General features: G+C 40.1%; 1 protein-coding gene across 2 annotated transcripts in view; it reads left to right on the forward strand.

Moving 5' to 3' along the window:
* The window catches only part of ECPAS (Ecm29 proteasome adaptor and scaffold), a 144,728-nt gene that overhangs the window by 89,226 nt on the left and 42,323 nt on the right, over window positions 1-13,179 (forward strand). For both annotated transcript variants that reach the window (XM_040361433.1, XM_040361441.1), the window contains 5 exons: window positions 125-239; window positions 2,537-2,605; window positions 5,855-5,972; window positions 6,080-6,247; window positions 8,953-9,032. In XM_040361433.1, coding sequence (XP_040217367.1) covers window positions 125-239; window positions 2,537-2,605; window positions 5,855-5,972; window positions 6,080-6,247; window positions 8,953-9,032 — 550 coding nt within the window. The remainder of the gene's footprint in view (window positions 1-124; window positions 240-2,536; window positions 2,606-5,854; window positions 5,973-6,079; window positions 6,248-8,952; window positions 9,033-13,179) is intronic.

Below are 13,179 nucleotides of genomic sequence, written 5' to 3' on the forward strand. Positions count from 1 at the left end.
TCTTGTGTGTGACTGCTAGAGAGGGAGAGGGGCGCCTGTCATAATTTTATGCAGTTAATGTCTCAGTCCATTTATCAGCCTAACCCCTTTGAGTCCATTGATAATTGCAAACAATCTGTTGCAGAACTTAGCCAAGATGTTGCATCGAAAGGTCTTGGGTTGGTATATGAACTGGGCACTGAACAAGACCAACAGGAGCTCGTGTCCATACTTGTGGACACTCTTATGACTGGGAAAAGGTACTGTTAATCCTTATATATTGTGTGGCATTTATGTAATTACCTTATTTAGTTGAGGCTAGTCTAGTGATACTATATGGTTTGAAATATTTGTACTATGTTTGTCTTGTCTACAGTATATGAAGTTTATAAAAAAAATATATATATATTTTTGGAAAGCATAGGGAACAGTTAAGCCCCTGTTTATTTTTTTATGGCTGTCTGTGTCCCTTTTTGGCGAGATCTTCTGTTGGAACGTTCTTCCAGAACAGATGTCCCCATTCAAAAAAATTTCTTCACCTTCTGTTGGACTTTCCACTTCTTTCTGTGCCAGAAAAATTGGTTATCTGGCTCAATAGTGAGGGGTAATCTCAGAGGGGACACAAACGGCAATAAAAACTTGACAGGGGTTCTAAATGTTTTTTTAGCTTTACCCAAAACTAAAAAAAAAACAGTTTGGGCCCTACTTACCATATTACTCCATAAGTATATAACAAAACTGTTATTGACTCTGCTTAATATACATAATATAATGAACACTCTGAAAATTAAAGCAGTATTAAAGTCTTGTATGTTTGTTTTTTTATAATAGACCTGTTATACTTGCCTGTTCTGAGCAACCTGGATCCTCCTCGGGTCACACGCAGGCGCTCCTGGCCCCTCCTACCCGCTGGGTCCCCCAGAGCAAGCAGCTTACTCTGGAGGCACCCAAGCAGGTGTGCTCCCGAGCCGCAGCTCTGCATGTTCATTCACACATGGAGCCGTGGCTTGGCCTCCCTGCCACCTCTGTCTCTGTGATTGACCACACCAGGAAGCAGTGGCTACCACTGCTGCCAAAAGCCAATCAAGAGTGCGAGTCCCCTGAGAACCAAGGCTCTTGTGGACTTGGCTGAATCGAGAGGGGGCTCAGGTAAGTATTAGGAGGGGCTGCTACACACTTTTTTTTTTGTTTTGTTATTTCCCTTCATGCATAGAATACATGAAGGTAAAAAAACACTAAATTACCATCTTTAAATAAAAAACAAAAATAAAAACCCTCCTTATAAATGGCTTTCGAAGTTGCTGTCTGTAAATGTTACATCCCAATTTCCGGCTCTGTATAACACATCCCCCCGTGTGATTATACATTCATGTATTTATTTTAGTTAACTTGGCTTTTTCCATTTAGTTTTGGCTAGTTATGTCATATGCTTGATCCTCTTCCATTCCTAATCTTCTCTATTGGTTGTCCGTCATAAAAGATGCAAAGATGAGATCATCGCTGCTCTGACCCTTTAATACCCTTTAATACACAGTGTTCTTAAAGGGCTCTGATGTGCCCTGCATTCATATTAATGTCCTCTGCATTCTGGTTTGGGTGATTCTGAACATTTTTTAACCAGAATGCTGAGGACATCATGTGGCGGAGTAGGTGTACTGTGGTGGACAGTTTGGAACTGAAGGTTAGTATTTTTTAACGATGCTGGAGGAACAATTTGTTTAAGTTCCAGTGTTAAGCTTTAAGAAATCCTTGCATGCTGAAGTGGGAAAATTATTTTGTGGGTTTTTGTTTCCTTAAATAAAGGAAAGAAAACGTCTGTCTTTTGCATTGTAGCTAAGTTTTCAGATTACTTTTTTTTCCCTGTACATATTGGTGAAAAAAAAAAAAAAACGAGCAAAAACATGTTCAAAGCTTAGCTGCTTTAAGATGATTGGGGGATGTGTCCTGTGTTGTTTTTCTGAGATTTCCCCAAGGTTATGGTTCATAGACCACTCCATTGGAAATGATGCTTAAATGAACAGGTATGAACTACCATCATACACCGTTTTATTCTCTCTCTGTCCCTGCTATAATTTCCTCCTGAGGGTGATGAGCTGTCAGAGCTCACTCAGCCATTGGTCCGGGCTATTGATCCTCGCTCTACTGTTCTCTTCTTTCTGCAGCGCTTCTGTAACAGATCAGTGATGCTCTGTGCTGGCGCTGACCAATCTGAATGAATCTGATCTGTTCTAGCCCAGAAGCGCTGGAAAAAAACAGACAGTTACTTGGGCACTGACCACATTCTAGCCATGGAGGAAAGTACAGGAGGGACAGGGAAGGGGTTATGGTGTGTGTTCACATTTTCATTGGGGAGTTTGTTTATAATGAAAATTAGAATATTGGATGCTGCAGCTTTTTTTTTTTACCTTGGCAATGGTTTTGAGATACAGATTACATTGGAAAAGTACTCACTATTACAAACTGGCATAATTAATAATAATGTGTTAGATGAATGTGAACCAAGAAGTAATGATCGATTTTAAATATTAACTTTTTACGTAACTTTCCTTTCTTCCAGAGCAAAGCATGAAATATCTGGTGATACAGAGGTGTTTCAGGGCACCTCCATTGGTAAAACCCCTGATGGGTAAGCTACATACTTCTAAACAGTATATAAATGTGAAGATAGCAGATATACATTAAAAAACCTATGTAGGGAGGTTTGGTTTATCTCTGTGTATCATCTGAGGCTGTTCACTTCACTGGATGTATGGAGGGTTTACATCTACTTTAAATAAGTGAGAACTTAAAGACATGCAAGGAACATCAACTGCAGTTGTTTGTGGTGTGCGGGCAATGTGCGCTGAAGAAAGCACTTGGCGCAATTTTTTTTCCCCCAGTGCTGTACACTTCTGGCAATTGTATCCGATACTTAGAATGCGTCAAGATCAGCGTATTGGCACTTCGGCAATCTGGCTGGACAGCACTACATGACGGCTGCTGTGGCTGGTTTAAACTACTACTATTATGTTTTGGTAAATCTGAAGGAGATCTTGCATCGATTGTACAATCACATTGTAATGTGTAATGAGGCTCCATTCACATCTGTGCTTTATCAAGCGCATGGCAATCCGCACAGAAAATGCAATGCTTTGCCTTACGTTTCAGAAATGCACTGCAAACGCACCAAAAAGCACAAATGCACCATGCTTCACTTAAAAATAAAAATAAAATGTTCTGGAGCTTCTTTGGGGCATTTGTTGCATGTAGGGCAGCCCATTCAAGTGAATAGGCTGCCCTATGCATGACGAGCAAAAATGTCAAAAAAAGGTACTCTCCCTCCGAAAGGTGCCACATGTGGCAGCGGAGGGGGATAGGAAGCAAACAAAGCTTTCCCTTTTGGGTAGAACCCTGCTTTAAGACTTGGCATGTTTGGTATCTATTCACTCAACACAACCCCATATTTTTAATATTTTACCAAGAATTGGGTGTTCTATTTTGGTTGTGTGCACTAAAATGTATTTTATCTTGTTTCCCAAAAAAATGCCTTTAATAAACAGTTGCGCGAATATCATACTACATACACAATTGCAACTACGATCTTATTTTACAGAGGTTCTGCTTTCAAAAAATGTATACTGTATTTGCCGGCGTATAAGATGACTGGGCGTATAAGACGACCCCCTAATTTTCCAGGAAAAATTTGGGTTTTGGGATATACTCGCCATATAAGACTACCCTCTTCCTTCTAGTCTTTCTGGAAGCTGAGGAGTAGCCAGAACAACCGCTGACAGAAACAGGCTTTTTTTTAAATCTCACTGTGCCATTACATCACTTGCCCCCACTGTGCCATCACTTGCCCCCACTGTGCCATCACTTGCCCCCACTGTGCCATCACTTGCCCCCGCTGTGCCATCACTGCCATCACTCACGTTTTGCTGATTCTGACTTCCAGGCCGGTGACAGTCTCCGTCTGCTGCGAGCGTCCATGATTTGAAAGCCGCTCCTTCTCCTCAGACTGTCCTGTGATAGGCGGAACATAAATTTTCCCAGCAGCGCCTCTGTTCTGTGTTCCGCCTATCACGAACGTCCTCTCGTCCGAGAATGAGAAGGCATCTGTGATAGGAGGAACACAGAACAGAGGCGCTGCTGGGAAGATTTGTGTTCTGCCTATCACAGGACAGTCTGAGAAGAAGGCGCGGCTTTTAAATCATAGACGCTCGCAGCAGACGGAGACTGTCACCGGCGTATAAGACGACCCCCGACTTTGGATGCATTTTTTTGCATCCAAAAAGTCGTTTTATACGCCGGAAAATACGGTAATGTTCTGTTTTTTTTTTTTTGTACTTTTATGTTAAAAAATGCATATTTTTACATGTGTGCAAATTTTTTAATTGCTCTAGAGCAGAAGTGGTTAATCACGATAAAGAAAATAAGATATTTGTACTCGTCTTTAAATCACTTTCTTGTTGTTCATGAAAGTATAGCTAAAGGCAAAAAAAAAATGTGTTTATGTTTTTATTTAGAATGGAGAGGGGTTATAACACTGTCAGGATTGTATCTCCCTGTCGGGGAGGTTCACTGTCTCTATTTGTCTTGTTTACTGTTATCACTGATAGAGAAAATGAAAGAAAAATATACAATTTTGGGTTGTCACCAGAACAGGAATAGAGGGGAAATTCGCCAATAGGAACGTTAGTTCTGGTGACGGCCAGGGATTTCTTTATAGTTCTACTTTAACTACTTCAGCCCCAGAAGATTTTGCCCCCTCAATGACCAGAGCCTTTTTTGCGATACGGCACTGCGTTGCTTTAACTGACAATTGCGTGGTCGTGCAATGCAAAATAGGGGATAGATTTCTGGCATTTTTATTATTTTTTATTAGTAATGGTGATCAGCGTTTTTTTTTTGTTTTTTTTTTTATATATATCAGGGCTGTGACATTGCAGCAGACAGATTAGGACACTTTTGGGACCATTGAAATTTTATGCAGCGATCAGAGCTAAAAAATAGCCACTATTACTGTATAAATGTCACTGGCAGGGAAGGGGTCAAACACTAGGGGGCAATCAAGGGGTTAAGTGGTTTCCCTCAGCATGTTTTAACTGTAGGGGTGATGGGCTATGACTGACATGACAGATCACTGCTCCTGATGACGGAACAGAAGATCCCTGTCATGTCACTAGGCAGAACAGGGAAATTCCTTGTTTACATAGGCATTCCCCTGTTCTACCTCTCCTCGCCAAGATCGCGGGCCGGTGGCGTACATAGAGTCCACGAGCACGTTCGAGCAGCGCGTGACTGGCATGCACCCGCTATCCTGCTTTTGCAGACTGACGTACAGGTATGTCAGTTTACGCAGGAGTGCCATTCTGCCGATGTTTATCAGCGTAGGTCAGTCGGCAAGTCGTTAAGGTACTCCAGGACTCTGTATTGTTAACTACTCTTTTATGTACAGCTTTTCTACAAAACTGAGGCATGCTGAGAGAGGTAGGGCTTAAACGGTACCAGGGTTGCCAATTACTTATTTGCCAGTACTCAAATCCTCCTATAGGATGGTAGTATACCTAAATCGGTGTAGTCCCATATAAGTCGGACAGTTTTAAAATGGCTGCTACTGCCTGAAAGCATCATTATTATTTTATTTATATTCTATCTTGTGTACTTCACCCATTGTAGCTATCCATTAATACACACTTTTAAGACTTTTTACAGCAATCTGATTTTCATTTTCTTGTATAGGTAGAAAACATTAATCTAAACGAATCCATTCTTTTTTTAAAACTTATTTTTTCCAATATATTTAATGTCTTTAAAATTGTATTTTTCTAAAATACTTTGGCAAATAGAGAAATGATACCTCATAATTGTTTTTTTCTGTTTTATCTTTCCAAAGGCAGGGACTGTCTACATATAAAGAACTGTGTGCACTGGCCAGTGACCTTAGTCAACCAGACCTTGTATACAAGTTCATGAATCTTGCTAACCATCATGCTATGTGGACATCACGGAAGGTAAGGTCTTGTTTTTGTAATTTGTTCAGGAGTAATATAATTTGTATGTTTGGATATCTACTTTTTGTGTGCAATCATTTTTAAAATCCATGCTTATCTTTTATTAGGGTGCAGCATTTGGCTTTAATGTGATTGCTACAAAGGCTGGGGAACAACTTGCACCATTCTTGCCGCAACTCGTTCCACGATTGTATCGTTATCAGTTTGACCCAAACACTGGAGTTCGGCAGGCTATGACAAGCATCTGGAATGCTCTGGTTACAGACAAGGCTACTGTAAGTGCTTGACTTATGTATGATGTGTGAATGTTGTTACACCTCTTAAACCCCATTTATTTAACTTGGTGGTACCAACAGTTCATCTTGCACTAAAAGGCATGGTCTACTTATTTTCTTTTTATTTCATAACCTCCTCTGTGTATACTTACCACCTAAAAGTAATTAAAAAAAAGTGGGGGGGGGGGGTGGGGGGGTGGGGGGGGGGGTTGTCCATTTGGTACCTGGAAATTACAAGGATATATGTTCTGGAGATTTGGGATACCCAGTTGAGGGTAAAAGATACGCTTCTTTCTTCCTTCTTCCTTTTTTCTTCCTTCTTTCTTTCTTTTTTTTTTCTCCTTTTTCCCGTAGTTTTTTGACTTGCATAATTACTGTATACATTGGGAAGGCAGTCCTGATGTTATAAGCGCACTTTGCTTTTCATTGCAAGGTCAGCTTTAACCTGTATAAATAAACTTTAATATGACTAAATTTAGATAACGCCATTAAAATACAGCTTTTGTGGTTGTTGTGATTCACTGTTTATACTAACTTATAAAGGTTACCTGGGATTTCTAGCTGAAAATCACTACCCATCTCACGGACATTATAAACCAGTGACAAGCACTCGGTTTACCGCTACCTGCTGTCATATTAGAAATCTCAAAATGCTCTGCCAGATTTGTAGCTGATTTCGTATAATTTGGCTGTCAGGACACGGTAGAGGAAGTTTTGTGAAAGCAGGGGATCTACTAGTTGCTTATTACTATGATTAGACCCTCTAAACTGACATTCTTTGTGTATTGGCAGTTTCTAAGTACATACTTTTTCTTGCAACTGTATGTGAACCCTTTTGGAATGATATGAATTTCTGCACAAATTGGTCATAAAATGTGATCTGATCTTCATCTAAGTCACAACAATAGACAATCACAGTCTGCTTAAACTAATAACACACAAAGAATTAAATGTTACCATGTTTTTATTGAACACACCATGTAAACATTCACAGGGCATGTGGAAAAAGTATGTGAACCCTTGGAATTAATAACTGCTTGAACCTCCTTTTGGCAGCAATAACTTCAACCAAACATTTCCTGTAGTTGCAGATCAGACGTGCACAATGGTCATTCCTATTTACAGAACTGTTTCAGTTCAGCAATATTCTTGGGATGTCTGGTGTGAATCGCTTTTTTGAGGTCATGCCACAGCATCTCAATCGGGTTGAGGTCAGGACTCTGACTGGGCCACTCCAGAAGGGGTAATTTCTTCTGTTTAAGCCATTCTGTTGTTGATTTACTTCTATGCTTTGGGTCGTTGTCCTGTTGCAACACCCATCTTTTGTTGAGCTTCAGCTGGTGGACAGATGGCCTTAAGTTCTCCTGCAAAATGTCTTGATAAACTTGGGAATTAATTTTTACTTCAATGATGGCAATCCGTCCAGGCCCTGACGCAGCAAAGCAGCCCCAAACCATGATGCCCCCACCACCATACTTCACAGTTGAGATGAGGTTTTGATGTTTTGTTGTGCCTCTTTTTCTCCACACATAGTGTTGTGTGTTTCTTCCAAACAACTCAACTTTGGTTTCACCTGTCCACAGAATATTTTGCCAGTACTGCTGTGGAACATCCAGATGCTCTTGTGCAAGCTGTAAACGTGCAGCAATGTTTTTTTTGGACAGCAGTGGCTTCCTCTGTGGTATCCTCCCATGAGATCCATTCTTGTTTAGTGTTTTATGTATCTTAGATTCACTAACAGGGATGTTGGCATATGCCAGAGACTTTTGTAAGTCTTTAGCTGGCACTCTAGGATTCTTCTTCACCTCATTGAGCAGTCTGCGCTGTGCTCTTGCAGTCATCTTTACAGGACAGCCACTCTTAGGGAGAGTAGAAGCAGTGCTGAACTCTCTTCATTTATAGACAATTTGTCTTACCTTGGACTGATAAACAGCAAGGCTTTTGGAGATAGTTTTATAACCCTTTCCAGCTTTATGCAAGTCAACAATTCTCAATCGTAGGTCTTCTGAGAGCTCTTTTGTGCGAGGCATCATTCACATCAGGCAATGCTTCTTGTGAAAAGCAAACCCAGAATTGGTGTGTGATTTGTATAAGGCAGGGCAGCTGTAACCATCATCTCTCATCTCATTGATTGGACTCCAGTTGGCTGACACCTCTCCAATTAGCTCTTGGAGATGTCGTTATAGTCTAAGGGTTCACATACTTTTTCGACCTGCACTGTGAATGTTTACCTATGTGTGTTCAATAAAACATGGTAACATTTAATTCTTTGTGTGTTATTAGTTTAAGCAGACTGTGACTGTCTATTGTGACTTACATGAAGATCAGATCACATTTTATGACCAATTTGTGCAGAAATCCATATCATTCCAAAAGGGTTCACATACTTTTTCTTGCAACTATATGATTAAAACACATTTTAAGCCCTTGCAAAGTGAAACATGAAAGTTTTTTTGCCTTAACTATGGCAGAGTTTGTAACTCATAATAATCAGTTCCAATCTCTGTAATAAAAATAAGTTTTTGTGGTCAACAAAAGGACCAATTACATGAAGTAATTGAAAGGTGCAGCTTAGAGGGGGCAGATTTATTGGCACTGATTTCTTATTTCTCGGGTTGTACTGTACATGATTTCTGTTAGTGCTGTGCTATCAAATACCATACATTTTTATGACAATTCATAATCTAAACATTCTTCTTTTATAGGTTGATAAATATTTAACTGAAATTCTCCAAGATTTGATAAATAATCTGACGAGTAATATGTGGAGAGTCCGTGAATCGAGGTATGTCACTACTGGTTATTTCATACAGTAGAAATGTATTTAATATAAAAGGTATTGGGAAATGACCACAGTAGAATAATTAGATGTATGTGAAAATACTAAATGGGATAAAACCTTAGGAACAAAGAACACAGAGGAAAAATAGGTGTTCTTTAACCACTTAAGGACCGCCTCCTGCACATATACGTCGGTCCGAAGCTCCATGACCACGGGAACCGTGGACCCGATCGCCGCCAGAGTCTTGCGATCGGTCCCCGGATCTGAAGAACGGGGAGAGCTGTGTGTAAACGCATCCAGCCCCGCCCCCCTACAGTTAGAAACATATGAGGTCACACTTAACCCCTTCAGCGCCCTCTAGGGGTTAACTCCCAAACTGCATTTGTCATTTTCACAGTAAACAATGCATTTGTATAGCATTTTTTTTTTGCTGTGAAAATGACAATGGTCCCAAAAAAGTGTCAAAATTGTCCGATGTATCCGCCATAATGCCGCAGTCATGAAAAAAATCGCCGCCATTGGTAGTAAAAAAAATTTTTTTTATAAAAATGCAATAAAACTATCCCCTATTTTGTAAACGCTATACATTTTGCGCAAACCAATCGATAAACGCTCTTTGCGATTTTTACCAAAAATATGTACAAGAATACGTATCGGCCTAAACTGAGAAAAAAATGTTTTGTTTTTTTTTTATATCTTTTTTTGGGGGTACTTATAGCAAAAAGTAAAAAATATAGATTTTTTTTTTTTTTTCAAAATTGTCGCTCTATTTTTGTTTATAGCGCAAAAAATAAAAACCGCAGAGGTAATCAAATACCACCAAAAGAAAGCTCTATTTGTGGGTAAAAAAGGACGCCAATTTGGTTTGGGAGCCACGTCGCACGACCGCACAATTGTCAGTTAAAGCGACGCAGTGCCGAATCGCAAAAATTGGCCAGGTCCTTTACCTGCGTAATGGTCCGGGTCTTAAGTGGTTAAGAGCATATTAAATAAGGGTATTAGCCAGTGCATCCCAAAGGATAATAAATTTAAAGGGCTAATAAAAGCCCTGGGTGGCTTAACCCCAACGTAAAAATTTCATGCAAAGGCGAAGGCCTTCAAAAAATACAAGGCTGAGGGAACATCCGCATTCCAACTGTGCAAAGAATGCAGTAAGAAATGTAAGGGGCATGAAAGGCATATAGCGCAGGAGAGTAAGAAAAGTACAATGGTAAACAAGGGAGGACAGATCATATTGGCACCATAAAGAATGATGAAGGTATTCTAGTTACAAAGGAATGTGAGATGGTGAAGGATTTGAATGTATTCTTCTCAGTCTTCACGAGGCAAACGGGGGGCTTCAGTATCCAAAACTGCAATGTTCTCATGACACGTCACTGGAAGCACCACCATGGTTAATCTTCTTGGCGGTCTTCTCTGGGCTGCATTGCAGTACCCAGGGAAAGTTACTTGCCTTGTCCCCAGGATCCTGCGATGTCCCCCCTGCTGTGTGCAGTGGCTGTGTCTTTCGCCCAATTCTCTGTATGCTGGGCTCCGTTCCCTGCAAGCGGTGCAACGCACGGGGACAGATCCCAGCGGGAAATTCAAAAAGTGCAAAACACAGAACACTTACCGTAATGTAATCTGTAAGATTACAGTGTACTGTATCAAATTTCACCTCCCTTTTTTGTCCCTAATGCTTTGTCCAGTGCCCTGCATGCAGTTTTATATTATGTGCTGTTCTTTCTATCTGGAAACTGGAGAATTTCCATAGCAACCATAAAGTGCCCCTTTTAAGTCAAAAGCGGTTTTAGATCATCTAGAAAACGGCGATAGTAAATTAGAACACTTGCAGAATTGAGCGATAGTGATTTGTGGGGAAATTCGCCATTTGAACACAAAGTGACAACAGCGACAATTCTGCAACTGAGCACATGTGTTTTTGATTTGATTAAATTATTGAATACATTTTATTATATTATTTTTGATTATAGTTATTATTTATGATTTTGTGTTTCAAACTTTATCATACCCGGGATGTCTACTAGACTCTTGTTTGGACAGATTTAAGTGAGTTATTCCTAAGAATTACAGGCCTACAATATAAAACGCCAAATTTCCATGCAACACTATGTACCTCTTTTAGCATCAAATATCTGACATAATCATACCGCCAGGGAGGTTAACGGAGGATAAAATGGACTTTGAAAAACTTTAACATAAATAAGTCACCGGGACCAGATGGCTTGCACACAAGGGTCCTTAAGGAACTCGGTCAAGTAGATGCCAGACCATTGTTCCTAATTTTTACGAACAGTCTGACTGGTATGGTACCAGCTGATTGGAGAAAAGCCAATGTAGCTCCAATCTTTAACCAAGGACCAAGATATATCCCTGGGAACTACAGACCAGTTAGCCTAACATCAATAGCATGCACACTCTTTGAACGGATAAGGGACTATATACAAGATTTTAGTAATGAAAAAGGTACCATTAGCAGTAATCGGCATGGATTAAAGAAAAATCGTTCTTGCCAAACAAATCTACTAACCTTCTATGAGGAGGTGAGCTGCCATCTAGATGGATTTTGCAAAGGCATTTGATACAGTTCCCTACAAATGTTTACTCTACAAGCTAAGGTCCGTTGGCATGGACCAAAGGGCGAGTACCTGGATTCAAAACTGGCTACAACTGTGAGTTCAGAGGGTAGTGATAAATGGGGAGTACTCGGAATGGTGCATTGTGGAAAGTGGGGTCTCTCAGGGTTCTTTCCTAGGACCAAACCTATTTTTAATTTATTCATAAATGACCTGAAGGATGGGATAAACGTCTCAATCTCATTATTTTCGGAACAATACTAAGCTAAGCAGGACAATAGCTTCCCTGCAGGATGTGGAAACCTTGCAAGAAGATCTGAACAAATTAATGGGATGGGCAACTACATGGCAAATGAGGTTTAATGTAGAAAAATGGAAAACAATGCATTTAGGTGGCAAAAACATGAATGCAATCTACTCACTAGGGGGAGAACCTCTGGGGGAATCTAGGATGGAAACGAACATGGGGGTCCTAGTAGATGATAGGCCTAGGCCTAGTAGATGATAGACATGCAATGCCAAACATAGAATATTGGCATGCACTAACAAGGGAATTGACTCCAGAGAAATTATAATTCTCCCACTCTACAAGACTCTGCTCCGGCCGCACATGGAGTATGCTGTCCAGTCCTTGGCTCCATTCCTCAGTAAGGATGTGCTGGAAATGGAGAGAGTACAGAAAAGGGCAACAAAGCTAATAAAGGGACTGGAGAATCTTGGTTATGAGGAAAGATTACAAGCACTGAACTTATTCTCTCTGGAGAAGAGACGCTTGAGAGGGGATATGATTTCAATGTACAAATACTATACTGGTGACCATACAATAAGGGAAAATGTTTCTGGGATGGGGCATTTAAAAAGGCTTGCGGCCATTCACTAAAATTGGAGGAAAATCGATTTAATTGGAAACAGCTTAGATGGTTCAAGCTGTGGTTTCAGCAGGGAGCATAGATAATTTCCAAAAACTTTCAAATGGGCACCAAAAGACCATAACATACAGGGATATACAATGTAATATCGACATAATGGCGCACACACAGGTTTGGACTTGTGTCTTTTTTCAACCTCACCAACTATGTAACATACCGTTGACTGATAGAAATAATAGCAGATGACCATTTTAATCTAGAGAAGGCATATACCCATTAGCTAATTATTAACTTTGATTACCTACAATGTGGACAGTTCCAGATGGTCTTCTTTTCCAGCCAGTTAACAGTCAGGTTGGATTTTGGTGCATCTATTGTTAAAGGATCACTAAAGGAATTTTTTTTTTTTTTTTAGCTAAATAGCTTCCTTTACCTTACTGCAGTACTGGTTTCATGTCCTTATTGTTCGTTTTTGCTTTGAAGTTGCTGTAATTCTGCTGTGATCTCCACACTTCCTGGTTGTCTGTTTCCTTATAACCACAGTACTGGGAGCTTTTCACGGTGGTCTAAGCTGTCATTACTGTGTGTCTAAAACTTAACAGAACCAATCAGATTCATTTTAAAAACAAAACACTGCCCTGGATTTGTTTGTTTTTGTTCTGTGTCTCTCTCTAGTTCACAGGAACATGAAACCAGTTTAAAAGT

This window comes from Rana temporaria, chromosome 1 (assembly GCF_905171775.1).
Source record: "Rana temporaria chromosome 1, aRanTem1.1, whole genome shotgun sequence".
NCBI classification, from domain to species: domain Eukaryota; kingdom Metazoa; phylum Chordata; class Amphibia; order Anura; family Ranidae; genus Rana; species Rana temporaria.